The following is a 19689-nucleotide window of genomic DNA, read 5'->3' as shown; positions in this document are numbered from 1 at the left end:
TCTTCCGAGATACTGATAATTTATTGTCAATTTTTAAATCTATAGAAGTGTTGTACATACAAATGTTTTTCCTAGACATCTCACAGAGATATAACGCGATTAATGTATCATGTGGTAAAAGTTAAGTGTTAAATATGGTAAATCAATAAAAATAACTTCTATCAAAACCTACAACAGCAAAATACAATTAACCTATAAAAATAATTAGTCTTTGAATTTAATATATTAAACATTATACATGCAGTATTTTTGGTGCCGCCATACAAGTTGACAAAATTAGAAATCAGCTAATCTTCAGATGTTTATTTCAAATTACAACATTGCATCTGTTCATTCGGCGATAAGCGGGGAAGATTGTTCATTTCTCAAAAGGAAATTTTGAGAGTAGTGTTTAGAGTAATAAATTAACGAGTTATCTTCAATCCACTTGCCATACAATCAACTCCCTAATTTAATTTGAAATAAATAACATAAATTAAATATTATAAAAAAACGGTTATTTTCGAGTACTTTCTGTAGACTCGAGAGTCTGTTATTACGGAATTATCCTCACATACTATACAGGATGATTATTACATCTCAAAATTGATTTTATAACCGAATATGAAAGTACATATTTGTGTACGTGTTTTTTTTTAAATCAGCACTACAAGCTTTCCAAATACTGTAGCGCAACGGAGATGTTTCGGGAGGGTAAGGTTCCTTACATTATTTCCATCATCTCCCGAAATGCAGGATCCGTAAGTTTCAGGCGAGAGTCGGAAAAACAAGAATCCTCATGATTCTCGCAGTCCAACTGCGTCTATATTCGCCAGTTAATCTGAAGCGGTTGGACTTGTTAAGATCCCCCCGAAAGATATCCGTCGCTCAACACTTATAACATAAGAAGTAGTATACAAATTTGTAAATGAAAAGCGTAGTATCGCACTGCTTTCTGGAATAAAATGTTCATTATTATTTTTATTAGCGAGTGTTTAGTAATATTCTTTACAAAATATTATTGTTGTCAAAATGTAGTGTTTTGCGGTCAAAAAGTTCAATGACATGTAGTGCTTCGTAAAGAAATTTTAAATTATTCCAAGGATGAAAAAACTCGGTTAAAAATATACATATAATTTCATTTATGCAAAAAAGAAAATGTTGGTTAATTATAGTTTTATCACGATTGCAATTTTTAGGTACATAATATACACAGCAAAACCTCATTTTTATGTTTCCCCACTTTTTACGCCGAAATGTTCAGTTCCCATTTTTCTCCATACATTCATATACAGAAAACATTCCCACAATTATCATTTTTCATACCCCAGTTTTATGTATTTTATCATTAAAAAAAATAAATTAACAAATCAAAATTACATCTACATAAAAATGGTGCCACGCCTGCCCAAACTGAAATATAAAAGCAGGTATCGAATATTTTTATCAATAAATTACTAGGCAGAATATTTAAAAACGTGACAATAGAAATATTATTAAAAATTATAAACACAATGTGAAAAGACGATAATTTAAAAAGTTATAAAAGTTTAAAACAGTTTTGCCGCGATCTAAAATGCCAAAAACTGTAAAGAAAAGATACCATATTTTTTCAATTCCCAAAATTTAGGGGAAAAATCACTGTAGTATTTGATGTAAATCAAAATGATTACTTTTATTTTTGTGTTTTAAAATGAAAATTTTTGCAAATAAAATTATTTATACATGTTTTTTTTAAAAATAAAACAAAGAACTTACATTGTCCCAATATAATATCCTCATAATCCGAATTATAACCGTTTTTACAAATATTGCATTGGTAGTATTTATATTATAGTTGATGATATTTTTATATAGTTTCTTTTTTTTCATAATTTTCATTTCCTCACTTACACATTTTTATCAGTTTTACTCTTTTTTGTTACTCCCTTGAAAAACATAAAAAAGGGGTTTCACTGTTTATGCACTTTACATTATTTTTAAGGTTACCATACTATTAGGTGAAGCTTATTAAATTATATTGAGAATAAAGTTGATCTCTGCAAATGCAGTTACAGATTATTATGACAGTTGAAAATGTAAAAAATACAACATAAAAGATTAAGCTACAGATTCATATTTACAGAATTTACAGAGTCAACACAATAGAAGAATAGCTATATAAAAATAGATGAGAATATAATTGTATTCACTAAATGCATCCGAAATAAATAATATCATACAATTAATTAAAGAAGTATAAAAATAAATAGCGAGTGTCAAAATTAAAAGTAACAATACATTGCGGTTATAACTAATTATTATGATATGTCACAATAAGTTCAGTAAAATGGTAATCTGCAGTTTTAGATAAGATATACTAGGGAGACTACTACTGTTGGGTTAGAACCTATATCATACTTATGAAGAATATTACAATTATATCACTAGTAATTTATTCAAAAGGCTCGTAATTATTATTGTTTCTAATGAAATTGCTTTAGATAATCAAAAGAAAATCTAACAAGTTTTAAATTCTCAACAATAATTATATATGTACATACATACAGATTCTTCTAGAAACTCACTGTGTTGTCAATACACAATACATAAATAGAGAAAATATTTACCGAGGATTCATTATAAATAACAAAGGTGATGTCTATGGTAAACTTTGGGTAAACGACCTATTATGTATTTGCTAACAGTGATGAGAAGTTGCCTATAAACAGTTAACATTCCAATAACGTGGCTTCCAAAGCCAACTTATTTCAATTTGGCTAATAGTCATTTTATATTACATTTAAACAGCTATGTATTTATGTAACACGGTATACAGTTGAATAGGTGATCGGAGTGATTATTACTCCATTCAAAAATCAATAAACTAAATGTGATTCAATACTTCGTTCAATGTAAAGCTGGTTTATTACAACTTACATACATTTTAATACCAGTTCTCGGTGTCCCCAATTGGTGTTTCGGTAGATTGGCGATATAGAGTTTATAAAAAACAAACTAAAATAATAAATAAGAAATAAAATTGCGTAATTATTTGAGCAGCATAAAGGCTGAAATATAAATAAATATCGGTGCAGTATGCGAATCGCCGAAGGATAGTATACAGAATAAAATATGTCATATTGCATCTTAAATCTACACAAATTAACGTCAGGTTGTCAGTTTAAACATCACAAGAAACCGAATAGAAGTGAGATTTCTAAGCTTCGCACTGTCGGTTCCACACAAAATGGCGGGGGCGGGGGCCCTGCTAGGACTCTGCCCTTCCGGCCTGCTAGGACTCTGCCCTCCTGGCTTGCAGCCGGGTGAGAGGTCAGGACACCGAGGGATTCGGGTCGTAGTAGATGGACTCGTCGAACCACTCTTCGTGTTCTTCCAAGTACCTGCGATAATATGAACAAAAAGGCAATGAGAAACATAATTATAAATATTAGATACAGGCGAGCTGTCTTTGCCTATGTCTAGTACATATCATCACCGTTTAGGAAAAGTCACCAGCCCAAAAAACGCCATTTTGAGAAATCGCAATTTGAAAGTCTGGAGACCGAGGTAAAATCAGATATTTGTCTTTTGGAGGTTTTATGTACGCAACATTATTCCTTCTTGTATTTTGAATAAATAATATTGCTAACTTACACACAATTTTATATATCTGGAAGGTTTTTAATGAAGCGAGGTGGCTAAAATTCGATTTAGTGACATTTGTTTGTTTATAATCTGGACAATGCAAGCAAAAGTTAATGAAAGGAAGAAAATATTTTTTTATGTTTTACCATAAAAATGCCTTAAAACAAACAATTTGATGGTGCTTTTAGGAAGAAAACTGTCAAACTTAAAAATATATAAAAATCTGCTTAAACTGTCAATAAATTCTATCTGCCTTTAGTGATTTATGCTTGTTGAGATTGTATTGAAAGTTACATAGTAAAAAACCAAAAAAAATAAATTATGCATAGCTAAGTTACCTTGCTGACGTTTGTCTATTAAATATCACAATTTTATGCTTCAAATGGCCTCAAAATTGCCAGTTTTAAGGGTTAGTGACGTTTGCTTAAATGACGATGACATTTTGTCTAGTCTTCTTGTTTTGAAAAACCATATCTGCAATTTAGAATTGGTTCACTGTAGTGGAATAAGCAACCATGTATGGTATTAATTCCAGCCTGAAACCACTCTGCGGAGAGAGAGTTTGTTCAATTAAATTAAATTCAATTAGTTTATTTAAAAATAACATAAATTACAAACTTAAATTCAAGAGGTACATATAATAAAAAGAAAAAAATACATTAAAGAGAATCTTGTCAAAGTAGTAGGAGAATCCTGCTCCGGAAAACCCCTTCAACATTCAAAGCGATGTTGTTTAGCATAGCAGTAGCCCTTCCAACGGCGTAACCGATGGCAAGTTGGTCCTGTATATTGAAATATAAAACAATCTACGCTGATGCTGTCTTAGGGAATTATCAGGAACATACGAACCAATCCTCATCATTATCACAATATTATCGACCATACTGCGCAACAATCGATAAAAAATTGTAATCTAATACACATTCCTTCTAGTCTCTAAACTGTCGTAGCCAAGCATACTCTGGAGAAACTCGGTAGAGTAGAGCCGAGGATAATACCCACAGTCTCTCATGTAGATATCTCAGAAACTTCTTTTGGATTTTCTCCATCATAGGAGAGTACTTCAGTTCATGTGGCCTCCAAATCATCGAGCCACTCTCGAGTCTACTTCGCACCGAGGTGTTGTAAAGAGTTCTCAGTACGAGGGATGTTTTCGAAAACCCCGGCAGTACGCAGAACGAATCCTAACATCTTTGTTTCCGAGTTGAGGTGAAATTAGGAAGGAATACAGTTTTTCACATTTATTTACTGTTACTATTTTTAAATAAGCAAAAAAATTACGATGGTAACCATATTGTTATTTTTTTAGCATGACATTGGACAAATTTTATACAAACATTCAAAATACGCATATTTTGAATTACCTAAAAACAAGACGTTACACGCCCTATGGGACAAACGGCACGTATTACGATACCGCACCATGCTTGAATGGAATGTTTGTTAGAAAGGCATTCGGCGGGCACGACATGCGACGTCAAAATGTTTGTGTGGAAGCTCTTTTCGAGGTTAGATGTGAAAGAGGTTATGTAAGACTGAAATATGAAATGGATCTACTTACTGGACAAAATACTCCACGTACTGCACAATTAAGTCTAATTTGGCATCGGGCATGTTGATCACGCTGAGGTAGTGAGGCAGCTTGACGAACAGGCGCGCTAGGTGCACGGCCCCGTACACGGCGGCCGGGTGCTGCGTCGGCGGCCCCGGGGGCACGAGGCGCCACTCCAGCGCCCGCCGGAACTCCTCCCCCGCACCCCCGTTCTCTTCCGGCCTGACGAGCGAGAAACATAGATACATCGATGGATGCAAACGGAGGTACGCCGACGGTGAAATGGGAATGAAAGTGGTAAATATGCCAAAATAAATCTAAAATTAACACGACTTTCGGTCAAAGAGGATCGGTCTACTTCTCAATTCTCAACAGTCGCAAAACTATCCTCACTTCTCCTGTTTTTAAGTAAATATGTTTGCCTAAATTTATTGCAACAAGGAGGGAAATTTTTTCGAAAAGGGAATATGGAAGTCTAGGCATTTACAGGGCTTCAGACCTGTCATCGGCTGGTTTAACTGGCCACTTAACACACTGTAACACAAGTAAAAGAGCTAAAACCTTTATCATGTGGGTGAGATTCATCCGGCTGAACCAATTCATCTGACCTACTAGGCAACGCCTGAAAACGATTTTTAAATTTTTATACTTCTTATACCAGAGTTAGTTTAATCAAAAATGTTTTGAGCATGTCCAAACGTCATAAAACAAATCTGGGTCAAAAATTACGGTCAATTAAATTAGGGGTGATACTAACGTGCTGACGGTGCGGGAAGGCCCGGGCTGCGATGGAGGGGGCCGGTCATCCAGTGTGCGTGATCGCGGCCGGTGTGAGCGTAACCTGAAACATCACCGACACACAATGGGGTGCATTAACAAAAAATCCATTCCTAGTGAGAAGAAATACAAAGCACGCGAGCCAGTTCTGTGCAGTAAAAATTAGAGAATTTATTAGAAGCATAAAAAATATTTTTTAATTTATAAATGCAAATGCAAAAATGGTTCATTGGCCATGCCCCTAATAAATAGAACATTGCACGGTGGTCCCGTCGTAGGTCACAGCCTTCCAATATTCATGTCCAAATTATGATGTGTCACTGCTGGTAATTAGTGACTAAAAGCCAAATTTACTGATAGTATAAAAATAATTTAGGATTTCTAAAGGGTTCATCTGTATTTTAGCATCGAGAGTGAGTACATCCAAGGAAATGCTAATTACTGTTATCAGTGTGCTTATTAGTCACTGAGTTAACTGTTCTATATTTCTCAAAATTAGTCATTGATGTGTGTTTTTTTGTAATAGAAATTCAAGTTGAAAGTATGTTTGATTATTTTTATATACTTTGAAGCGCAAGTGAATAGCAGTTTTTGAATTGTGCCCCTGCTACATAATGCACAAATTTTGTTTAAATTAAAATTTTTATTTTTGTTTCCATAAACTTTTAACTATTTTACCCCGCTCTGCCCCCAACCTTATTTACTACATAGTATTCACAAAAACATTGTTTTTATGCAATATATATATTTGTCTGCACAACTCTGCTCCGGGGTTTAGTATGAGCCGTACACTCCGTACATTGCACACGAATAAATAATTTAGGGAAAATTACATGCCTGACTCTGATCTCTTTACAAGTGTTTATTTGCGCAAATGCATTTGTTTGACATTTGGCTAGCTAAAAATGGAAGTAATGTGGAAAAAAAACGCCATACTTTACATGTGTTTGCCAAACAAATACCCGATGTCGAAAATATCGACACAAATAACTTAAAAAATCCTATTGATTACATATACAAAAAAAAAATCAAGTATTGGATGCCAAAAATGGTCGGTAAATATTCTGATTGGTAGAATGTGACAGAAAATTGCGACCTTTTGGGATCCACGCAACGTACAGGAAGTCCAGGAGCAGCTACAAGAGATGCCGTTTTTAAATGATCGACACATGAAGAATTTCGCGAACTGTAGCAAACGATCAAAATGTAGAAGGTTAGCAATTTTATAAAAAGTAGACGATTCTGCCGTTAATACTTTATTAAAATACTCCGATCAATCTAATAAATCTTTTTTACAAGTCAGTACTGACGAAGTAGTATCTCTCATTGTAGAATCAAAGTTAACTAAACATCAGTATTTATTAAAAACACAATTTGTGCTTTTGAAAAGAGCTGCTTATTCCTCTTCCATCTCTTCCATCTTACCAGAATGTATTAAATGCAAAAAGCGGTGCTATCTATCGGAGAAAAAATCACAGATTGTTAGATCACACCACAAACCGTATACTTGAATCTCAAAAAGAAGTTTTAGAAAGTATTAAGTGCTCTGATTTGTTGTATAATTACGGCCTTAATAAGGATCTGATAGACAAGTGTTGCCATTTGCTGCAATGTTTGTCATCAGGATATAATATAAATAAAGTGAAATATAGGGATTACACGTTACAAACTGCTCAACAACTAATTCAGGAATATCCATGGTACTATTTGCCGTCTTCTGTCCATAAAATACCTATTCATGGGTCTGAGGTGATTGAGCATGCGTTATTGTCTATTGGTGAGTTATCTGAGGAAGCAGCGGAATCAAGCAACAAAAATATTAAGCTTTATAGGCGTGATAACACACGAAAAATGTCACAAACTTTATCTAATACCGATCTCTTACATAGACTTCTTCTTACTTCTATTTTGTCAAAAGAGGTATTAGAATTGTTATGTGTTAAAATTATTTTTTTTAAGCGTAACTAATAGTTTTTAATATTTTTTTTTTGAAAATATAGATTTTTGTAAATATTAAAGTAAAATGACAACACCCACACTAGATTTTTAATAAACCGTTACTTTTTTGGACGTTTAGTTTTATAATTGTACTCTTTCACTATGTATTTTTGTGTCGAAATATAATTTTTGTATACCTACTAAATAAACCAATATAAAGAAATTATAAAGTTTTGATATGTTTTTACTAAGCATCATTGTTTTACATTTTTTTCCTATTTTATTTGACTAATAAACTGTATATTTCATTAAAAATGAGTTGTTTTTTTCTGAAATCAGTCATTCTTATGAAAAAGTATTTTTTAAATACAGTAGCATATGCTTTGAATGTTTATTACAACAGCAAGAGGCTATGACCGCCCCTCCATAGACGCGGGACCACCGTGCATTGTGACGAATCTAAATGTCACAATTATCGAAGCAAAACATGTCGCGTTTTTGTAAAGATATATTTTTAACAATTTTATTTTAAAAGGTTACCACATGCAAGTACTTTATATCAAAGAAATGAAATTGTACCTTCTTTTGGCAACTTTAGGGTTTCTCTGATTCTGGCGGGTGTTGTTGAGTTTGGGGCATGGAGCGGAGTTGGGTCCGTCGGGCCAGCGAAGGGGCCGACAGTCCGACTGGCTATCCTCCTGCGAGGATCCCATCTCCGACGCGTCCTCCTTGTTATCCGGCTGCGAGTCGGAGGAGTGGCGCTGCTCCCGGCGCGGGTACACGGGAGACTCCCGGCTCGTGGTGGACGCATCTTGGGAAGATGCCTCTCTGGACCTGGTCTGCCCCGCCATGGAGCAGTTATCCCAGATGGAGTTGTCGTTCTTCTGCGGGAATTCATCTTTGGAGGTGTTTTCGCTCTTTATCCGAATGTCGCTCCAGCCGGGCGACGGTTCCCTGTCGTTGCTGGGGGACGATTTGGGCTCGGATTTACACTGCACGAGTTCTTCCGTCGGGGAAATGACTTCTCGCTTGAACTGGATGTTCCCCAACCCGTCCATAAACGGCGGGAGGTGGGCGTAGTCTTCCGGATAACCTCGGGCGGTACTGTCTTCCTCATGTTTGACAACTCTGCAAAATAATTTAGCATTTCGGTGACTAAAGAAACATCGTTGTTTATTCTCTTAATCTCTCCTTTTTCCGTTGGGTTAGGTTAGGTTAGGTTAGGTTAGGTTAGGTGACTAGTTATTTCGGTGACTAAAGAAACATCGTTGTTTATTCTCTTAATCTCTCTTTTTTCCGTTGGGTTTTCCTCGTCAAATTGAGAAATCGCCACTAAGCTACTTAGCTATTGAGGAATATTGGTTGACTAATTTGGTTTTATCGAGTCCATTTTTGGTAAAACTATGTCAGATACGAACTAATCTTACAAATGCTGTACTTCAGCGACAGAGAAACAAATTCAGTTGATAAACATAATAAAATAAGAACTTTAGTGAACAATACACTACCAATCCAGGGACAATAAAAATATAAAAAAAGTATGAATTGTATGAATGACTTTGGCTGCCTGCTTCTAGAAAACAGGGATATTAAAGAAATAAAAATTGATTATATAAACGAATACATACGGTGGCAGTACATCTCGAATAGTTCCATCAGCGACAGCCTGTTGGTATTGTTGCTTCTCCCCCTCATAAAGTAGGTGGTCTCTAAGAATGAAGTCCAGGTAAATCCGGAGTCCATCAGCTACTTGCCGGAGAATATTGAGCCTAAAACAGAAGTCAGTAAACTTATTTAATTATTCTCGAGTAAACGCATACTGTAAAACCTCATTTTTACGCTCCTCAATTTTACGTTTTCCCGCTTTGTACGCCGAAATGTTAAGGTCCCATATTTTTCCCATACATTCTCATTCAAATATCCCCCCCACCCAATTAACGTTTTTGTGTTTTTCATAACCCCCGGTTTTACGTTGAAATTTTTTAAAAACTCATTTAATCTGTCAACAGATCTCGAGCCGCGCGCTGCCGCGTGAATGGAGAAGAAAATCGAGGCAAATAAAAATATGTGTAAATTATTGTATTGCAGTGTAATGGACCATTAAGTTTAAGTGTCTAATTTCGTCATTTTACTAAATTGTGACATGCGGTTGACGCATGTTTAGGAAAGATAAAATCTTTACATCAATAAATTACGATGCAGAATGTTTAAAAATTTGGCAATTTAAATATTATTTGAAGTTGAAACATTTTTGACGCGATGCAAATGACAGTTCAAATTCTGTGTCACCATACTAAAAAAAGTGATACCATATAAATAAAATTTCCGAATATTTAGGAAAAAACCATTGTATGTATTTTATGCAAATTCAAATGTTTATTTTCGTGTTTTTAAGGTTAAGAACCTAAGTAAAATTATTTAAACATGTTTTTTTTTTATTTCAATAAAAATAATAACACATTATAGTACTGATTGAAAAATACAAAATATTTTTAATGAAATCATACATTTACAATTTTTCTGCAGTATATTTAGTATAGTCTAGTGCAATAAATATATGTTTTGGTAATTTCATTTTTTCCATACATTTTCCATTTCCTAAGTTTTACACTTTTTTTGTTGCTCCCAAGAAAAACGTAAAACAGGGTTTTACTGTATGTAATTTCTTATTCTGATGTAATTTCTTTTAGTCACTAAAGGAGTTCCACAGGGCTATATTCTTGCACCGTTCCGTTTTTAAAATAGTTACTATTACTTTGGATTTTAAACTATTACTAATGATAATCAACCCGGCCTTACAGGTTTACTTACCCTAGTTTTACAGTCAAAGTAACATTCCGCCTTCCCGGGAATCGACCCGGGACCTCGAGTATGGTACGCGAATACGCCAAAATAGTTAATTATCTCTCGAAATACTATAACATTCGAGCGGTGTCGGTGTATACGAGGGAAACAGTTTGAGGTACCTGCGCACTTGCTCCTGCAAGTCTGCCTGAGGGGGCGGGGGAGTGTGAGCGGCCACGGTGCGCGAGGTGTGCAGCTTCACGCAGTCCTCCAGCAGCTGCAGGGCGCTGGGGCGGCACGGCAGCCTCACCAGGAGCCCCCCGCACACGACCAGCTCGTAGTCCACAGTCAGCCTTTGCCTGCGAACATTGTCCCGACGTTACACGGACATACATACCAGGCATGCGTGGTCTGTCCATAGATCGAATGGAACCGAGGCTTCCCTAAAAATTTGATAACAATCAGCACCTAATTTAGGAGCCATAACTGGAAGTTCTATCGTCCCCGATTTCATCTCAATCCCTAGAAAAACTTCCTTTTCAGCAGAGTGGTTTCAAACTGGAATAAATTGCCAACCATTCTATTTAGGTCAACAAGTTCAAAAACCGTTTGAATACTGTTATATGTTTGTGTTTATTTATTTAATATTACTTCAATAATAGCTTTGTACAATATATTGACTTCCTCAAACACATGTATAAAGACAGCAGTACCAGGGTCAGAAGTCCTTCAGGCTATAGTGAACATCCGGACAATAACCGAACTGAACCTGCGTCGCTGATAGCATGTGTCCCATCAGCACATTGGTTTTAAGTTTTTGCGCAACTACTATACTGTGAAATAGAACTAGAATCCTGGACGAGTACTTTCATACCGATGGCTACTCTCGAGTAAAAATCCCGAATAAGGAAATCGAGTAGAGATAAGTCTGTCTCATAGTGTTGCGATTGGCCCGTTCGCTTACAATGCTTGAAGTCCTGGGAAGGTCGACAAGAAATATTGATTAAAAAGGTAGTTCTACAATGCAATATTTCACGTTCCTGGACTGGCACCTGAAACGTAAGGCTGATTACCTCACTTTCACGTAATAGATGATCGATACAAGCTACATTCAGTGTACCAATGCAGTGCTCTATGCACAATTTGATGAGGACAGGAGTATGATGATGACTATGGTGAAGGTGTAAAGACATATATTGTCCCGACGAAGTGACGTAAATGGTTATTTACAATTATTTACTTAATGGTTGATAAAGACGGGTTATGTGAGATTTAATATCTAATCGTATATCTCCGAGTTGGCGTTAGTTCAGTTACGAAGGTGTTTATTGAGGGTAACTAGTACGGAGAAAGGTGGCGTGGTATTATCGCGATGAAAGGGTTGGTCGAGTTTGTGGTCTCACCGGAGTCCGGTTCCCAGGGGAATGGCCGCCGAGCCGTGTGCGTCGCTCGTGTAATCGCAATCCGATACGGAGCAACTGGTGGAGCTGCAACCTGAAGAACACGAGTCTGAGGGGTCCGCATCTGTTGAGGAAAAAATATTGTGTCGTAATATAATCTCGCAATATTTTCTGGTAAGAAATACAAAATAGAGATGTTTGATACGCTCCACCTATTTCAAAGTGGATGAGAAAAAAAATTTGTACCTCATTTTTTAAAGTAGGACTTTAATAAACTTCTTTCGGCGGTGCTCCGACATTTCTCTAGATTCCTGGTACGCAAACATTTTTTATGTTTTGGAAATAGCCGGTAGCCATTGGGAGCTAGAGCGGGTGAATATAAAAGTTGTTCGACCAATTCAAACGCAGCTTTGTGAATAGCAGCCAATGATAAAATTAAAACTGATGCCTTGTATGATGGGGCATTGTCCGGTGCATGAGATATGCCTAATATTTGGTAAAATTATTAGTCGGTTTGTTTTTTGTTTTCCTCGTAAATAAATACAGTTCATTGGCGAAAAATCGGCGTTTACTGTAAAAAATATTACAATATATTGCATTTGCAAAAAAGTAAGGAGTATCTAATACAAAAAAAGTGAAAATTAAATTACAATTACTATGGCGACTGCTTTTCTTGATATCTGGCTTGCCAACCGCCGGCTAAATGGAATAAGAAGCGTGATAAATAATAAATAAAAAAAGCAGTTTAGAAATATATTTCCCTATTTACACCGGTGAAATTCAAATATGTGATTTGCGCAGCAGGATTATGTACGTCGCGAAACATAAATATTTTGACATTTAGTATTAGGTGTTCACGGATGTTGCATTGTGATCGCGAATGCGATTAACAACCATGGTGAGAAATTGTAATCACACCGCTTATTAGCATGTCGATAGTTATTTGTAATTGAGCTACTGAAAAAAAGCGAGCTTGTTAATGGAATAGTTGATAGTACTAGGAAATAAAAATAATGAAAAGAAAATTGTTACCACAGCATGTACCTTCATCTTCTGGTGAGCTGACGGCGCTGGAATTCCCATCGCACTCGATGCGGGGGCGCTTCCCGGAACTCGCTCCCCCGGCACTGTTGGTCTTCTTCCTTTCTCTTCGGTACAAGTATCCCCCCCTGTAATATACCATTTAATATTTATACAATTTCCATTGTATAATTAACTTTATGCAACCTTATTGAGATAACTATGTTAAGTTGGAGGTCAATGCTTTGGAAGCACTCAACGAAACTCCGACAATATAATGAATAAGAGTCTCCATTATTTTTTAAGATACCATGTTTATTTAGTGAGAAATTTAACTTTTTTGAGCTACGACCATAGAAATATAAAAGTCCAGAGATTGCGTACACGCATCAAACTAAAGCCGACTAAACTACTCATAAATTGGTTTAGGCCATTAGTTACTCTGTAGACATCGCTTAGCACGCAACTTAGAATTTTAAATAGATTTAAAAAGATATGATTAAATTGGATTAATCAATTATGAAAAGCCTTTAAGAGTATTTCTTAATATGCTTCGAGTTTGATCCTCTCGATGATAGATTCGCACAATGGATAAATGTCATATCTTTGCGAACATTAAAGATATAATAAGTGAATTTATAATGGAAAGCCTAACCTAACCGTATTATGATTTTTTTTTCATAAAAAACTCACATATAAAAACAGATTGTTAGAAGTAGGTAGCATGTGTAAAAACTGTAGATTTAAGACATTTGGTGATATCAACTTGCAAACATATTATGTAAATTAAGTTAACATAAAATTATTTCTAACTTAAACTTCAACTGTTCTAGATTTCCAACGGCCCGTGCGCTCTGTAGCTGCGGGACATGTAATCCAGATTATGTATATTTGAAAACGATTATTTATTAAACAATGTTTTGAGTGTGTCCAAATGCTTGCAGACTGGCCGGGTTTCCTCCCTAGGGAGTTATTCACATTTAAATTTGTTGCAACAGAGAGCGAAAACATTTTTGAGAAGGGAATATGGAAGTCTAGGCATTTACAGGGGGGATCTGGAGCTAGCGGCCGCGGTCTCAATTTCGAAATAACACTGTATTCCTTCACTGTCATACTGGGAAATTAGAAAAAGGTGATTGAGCTAAGCATGTGTATTTGATTGATCACAAATTGACAATACTGCACACTGCAGTGAGGGGTCCAATGAAAGTTTTTAAAGTTTCTTTGTTTTGTTATTTCTGCGGATTGATTGTAAAGAAATATTAAATTTTCGCTTAATTCGTTTTAAAAAATTGATAGTGCTATGCGAAACTGAAGAAAGACACAAGTCTTTATAAACAGTTTCGGGAAAGGGGTGGATGCTTTAATTGTAGGCATTTACAGGGCTTAAGACCTGTCAATGGCTGGTTTAAGTGGCCACTTCACACACTGTGTAACATTCACCATTCTGCCAATGTTTGAGCATTCACATTTCCTCAACTCTACCATCTGTTGACCCTTGTGGAGTGAAGAGCCAAATCGTTATTTTGTAAGTATCCGGCTGCACCATTTCACCTACTAGGCAATGCCTGAAAACAATGTTTATACTTCTTCTTTTATAAGGCATTCAACAATTGTTGAATGGTGAATGTTACAGTGTGTAAAGTGCCACTTAAACCAGCCAATGACAGATCATAAGCCCTGTAAATACCTAGACTTCCACATTCCCTTCTCAATAATGTTTTCCCTCTCTGTTACAACAAATTTAAAAAATTATAGATTATTTATTAATTAAAAACTATTCTTAGCCATTTTTTTTCATACAGTGTAAATGGGGGCTAGATTTCTAAACGTCTGTGTATAAATATAAAATATACAAAATAATGAGTTAGATATCCAAAAAATTCAAAACAATATTAAAACATGGGTATAAAAAGAAAAAGGAAAATAACAAGAAATATATATACATAAATGTAGGTATGTCGGCATACAAAAGATACATAAAGAATATAAAATGAATAAACACCAGATCATTAGCATCATTAGTTTTGTAGTTCTAATAAATGAAAAGAGTGAACAAGTGACATAATAAACGCTGTCTCACAGTTGGAGCTGAGCACTGTCGGCGAGGGTGCGCTGCAGCTGGCGGTTGTCTTCCGTGTCCTTGAGGACCAGCTCCTCACCCACGCAGCGGTCCCACGAGGAGTTCCAGCCCTGGAAGTGGATGAGGTACTCGATGCTGCGCCGCCCCCTCTTGTCCTTCCGCTCTATCACCTCCAGGACCTGATGCAAACACCGCTTTAGAAAGGATCGGTGAAAAGGTTCCACATAAAATTTGTACTTTACTCTTTCAGTAATCCGCCGCTCGATTATCATACAACTAGGACAATCCGCCATACTTTGAAGCGAAAAATCGAGCTATGCAATTCGTACGATAGTATATCATATTCTGGTGATTTTCTAAAATTTATATTTGAATGGTCATCAGCCCTGTAAATGTCTAGACTACCATATTCCCTTTTCAAAAATGTTTCCCTTTCTGTTGCAATAAATTCTAATATTAAAAGTAATTAAAGATTTATGGTGAAAATGTTGATGAATGCAGACCGAGGAAGACCGAGAAAGACATGGTACAACCAAATCCATCAAATACTTGAAGATGGACATATCAAAAGTCGAAATAATAGGCATAAGTGCATGAGAACACGTATGAATGTAAAGAAAGCGAGGCTCGTATGCAAAGACAGAGTGAAATGGCATTCTGTTCATTCTGTTTGATGAAAAGTAATTTAATAACAGTACTTACATTCCAAATATTTCAAACATCCAAGATGTTTTCCTTTATTCATAAATAACAAAACGTTAAACAAGTAGTGATATTGGGCTTCGAACCTCACTCCTAGATCCGGAGCGCGTAATACTACCACGGTACCACACGTCTCATTTTACTTCACAAAAATTAACAGGTGGAAGAAATATGAAAGTTTAAATGGCAGTATGGACACTACAGGCAACATCAAACATCAGGCAGTCCACCACACCAATTCAACACGCCACCAGCCGCTAGAAAACGGAAACCGGAGAAGCCAAACTTTCTCCGTTCAGCGCTGGTACTAGACGTGACACCCAACATCACAACCGACACTCGACATTTCCGTTAATTCAACTTATTTTATCGCAACGGCTAATTCATTCACTACTGTCCATATTTCTTATAATCATATTTGAACATACATTATAATTAAGTACGTTCTTAAATTAGCAAATGAATACAGCAAAACTCCTGATAAGTAATATAATCATCTTTACATGAAAAACATTCACTACAGCAGAATGATTGTTCGTTAAACCGGCCAATAGCAGGTCATAAGCCCTGTAAAACCCATATTACTTTACCAAAAAGATTTTCTGCAACTTTGTTAAGATCTATCTACTTATATAGGTACGTCGAGGTCATGGTCTTTGCCTTCGCTCTTCTCAGGTGAGAACACTTTCCATTCCCCGACACAGCACATCATTTTTCAGCTATTCCTTTTCCGTCCAAGCCGCTAGACTTTGGAATGAGCTACCTCTTCATATAAAAAATGCACCTTCTCTAGCCACCTTCAAGAAACGCCTGAAACATTATTTTACATCCCCAGAATCCTGAGCTCCCTGAGTTTTTTTTCTTCTCAAATAAATATTTTTATCCCTTTTTCTTTCCTTGGTTCCTCTTTCTCTCTCCTTCCAAACTCATCCGATTCCACATTCCTCATCATTTAATATTTATGACATAATGTACTTTTTTTTTTTTCCATACATATATTTACATAAAAATTTTAATTACAAAATACACTTTTAAAAAAATGCGTCTTAAAATTAAGCTATAACATAAATTGTAAAAAAAAACCCACAAAGACTTCAGCGTCTGAGCGTGGGCCATTCTCTTTTTAATTATTAATAAGTTTATAGCATTTTTTAAATTTTTTTTTTTATTTATTTACAATTTTAAAAAACCCGTTAGGGTTACATTAGAAATTTAATATTGTCTAGTCATTTTATGTCTCGTCTAGTCTAGTTAGTTCAGTCATCATGTGCTTTTTCAGATTGATTTTAAATTTGTCTCCAGTAAAAGTTTTCAAGTAGTAAGGTAGGTCGTTGTAGTTTTTAAGTCCATTATGTAGTATTTTTGACTGTCCTGTGTTTGTCTTTGCTTTTTCAATATGACATGACCATAAAAGAAAAAGAAAAGAATAACAAAATTAACATTTGCTGATATTACAAAAACAGGATTTATTTGTAGTATGCATTTTATTTTTAACTATTTTTTTTAAAAAGGTGTATCTGTTCCTTCCATGCTAATGTTAATATGTGCAAGCCTTATCTCCCAATTAAAAAACAGCTGTTATTTTTAATTAATCAGGTTTTTTTATTTTAACGTATGTATATTTTGATATATATATTTAAGGTTTTTAGTACAAAATTTTGACCATTTTTTTCTTTTGACCAGTCTGTTTTTAGGTTGGCTGGAAGATATTGCTTTTAGCAGTAAGTCCGCCGTCTTTGTACTTGAAGTTTTAAATTAATAAATACTATAAAATAAATTTATAAAACTATATGTAAATACATAAATGTTCAATATTTTCTCTAGAGATACTAAAATACAATAATTTAAAACCAATTTTCAAATTATACTAATTATCAACGGTACTATTCTAGAATGTAGTTGTGACAGTACGACTTGGACTTCTGCGGTGATTTATAATAATTGATTTAATTTAAAATTCCAATATTTTGCTGGACGTTTCAACATTATGTTTTGAATGAAAAAAAACATTTTCAAAATAAATGCTTTAAATGAACTATTCTTGGATACAGGATGTTTAATAAGAGTTCCTTCGCTATTTATAGAACACCTTTATTATAGTTAATGTTTATTTTGTAACTTTGTATAATAACAAAAATATAACTAAAAATTATCACCGCAGGAAACCTGAAGTAGTTTAAATGGGAGGTGGTAAGTTATAATACATAAAGCAATCACTGTAACAAATCACAGATAAACATAAAATACTAAATTATTGTGCAAACTTGTAACCAAAATACAATAAAGTTTGGGAACACCCAGCACCGGCCGGGAACATAATTAAGTGCGTATTGTCAAATCGTGCTGAAGGGAAAAATTACCAATTATAAAGCGAAGAATACGTAGCACAAATAAAATATTTACAAAAAAAAACATGCAAAAATATGGTTTTGGCCGTTACATTTCTGACTTGACAACGAATATGACATTTGACAGTTCGATGTCCAAATGCGTTCATTTGATTTTTTGAAAGATACAAAATTGCAAATCTAGCGGAAACAGCTATTTTAATGCGCCGTTCTAAAAAAAATACAGCTTAAATGCGTATTATACCCATAAAAATAATTGTAAAATAATGTCAACAAAAACAAACGAAATCGTTACCTTGGAATTATAAAGTACTTTAGCCTTCGTCGGATCTGGCTCGTAACATAAAACTATTTCTCCTTCAGAAAATTTATATCTGGGACCTCTTGTAGAAACCATGTTTAATTTTATGTAATTAAACGCAAAAAGATTTACTTCACATCGCATAACCTACAAATCGACCGGCGCGAAAAGAAAGCCATCTTTGTATGATGCTATTATCTTCTTTTTCTATAAACGTCAATTATATATTTCAGTAACTGGATATACTTCAGTACCTACATAAAAACCTATCGAATCATCAAAGGTATTATTTTTAGCCTCTCGCATGGGCATGTTTTGCTGTCCTATTTTATTTTCATTTGATATGGTTTATCATGTGAAAACTAATTTATTCCCTTCTCCAAGTTTTCTTAGATTCCCAAAATGTTATTTGCTCTCTTGTCATTTTTATGTTACCGTGAACATTTGTTAGTTGTACCAAATACTTTTTACAATCGTTCTCAAAGATATGCTTACAATAAAGTAAAACAATTCGGATGAATCTCACCCGCAACCAATAAAAGTTTCTCAGTTATCAGCAGACCAAAAAATATGTATCTAACATTGGCAATATGGTATGTTTTGAGCAGAGCGTAAAGTGATCAGCAATCATAATATTAACCAGTCAATGAGGAGTCACAAGTTTTGTACTTCGATATTTCTTTTCCAAAAAGGTTTTTGTTTTTCTTTATTACTTACCTAAATATCTTTGTTGAAATATTATAGCGTATAGAATTATTTATGTAATAGTGATTTAAAAATTGTTCAAAAATAAGTATAGTTACATACACAGTAGATGTTTGTTTTATAATGAATATATGTACACTCACAGCCCGATCCACGAAAATAATAGATTTATTATTGTATAAAAAAAACATTGAACCAAGAGCTTTTAGCTGAAAATGTAAATTTATTGAAAATAATAATTTTCAGTCAAGTGCCACATCCGCAATTATTCGGGGTATTGTGTATTTTTCTATATACAATTTCAAAAGAACTTATATCAACGATATGGGTATTGTATTTGATCAAAAATTGACATTTATACATTATATTACAAATACAGCAATGAAGTCGTTAGGATATATTTTAAGAACGGTAAAAGATTTTAATTCAAATTTATCTTTCAAGACTTTGTATGCATCCCCCGTCAAGCGAAT

General features: G+C 34.7%; 1 protein-coding gene across 1 annotated transcript; it reads right to left on the bottom strand.

Moving 5' to 3' along the window:
* Nucleotides 1-1836: 1836 nt before the first annotated feature.
* msl-3 (male-specific lethal 3) lies at nt 1837-18663 on the bottom strand. The gene is made up of 10 exons (XM_088225197.1): nt 18506-18663; nt 15161-15339; nt 13102-13226; nt 12061-12181; nt 10840-11016; nt 9502-9642; nt 8453-9001; nt 5916-5999; nt 5168-5380; nt 1837-3362 (listed from the first exon to the last, which is right to left on the bottom strand). The coding sequence occupies exons 1-10, from the start codon at nt 18653-18655 to the stop codon at nt 3293-3295; spliced, it is 1809 nt and encodes a 602-aa protein (XP_088081323.1). The 5' UTR covers nt 18656-18663; the 3' UTR covers nt 1837-3292.
* Nucleotides 18664-19689: the final 1026 nt, after the last annotated feature.

This window comes from Micrasema longulum, unplaced genomic scaffold (genome assembly GCF_059751315.1).
Source record: "Micrasema longulum isolate JH-2025_06_02 unplaced genomic scaffold, ASM5975131v1 h1tg000334l, whole genome shotgun sequence".
In the NCBI taxonomy this organism is placed as follows: Eukaryota; Metazoa; Arthropoda; class Insecta; order Trichoptera; family Brachycentridae; genus Micrasema; species Micrasema longulum.
The sequence above is the reverse complement of the archived record's forward strand: the minus strand, read 5'-3'. Positions and strand labels throughout refer to the sequence as shown.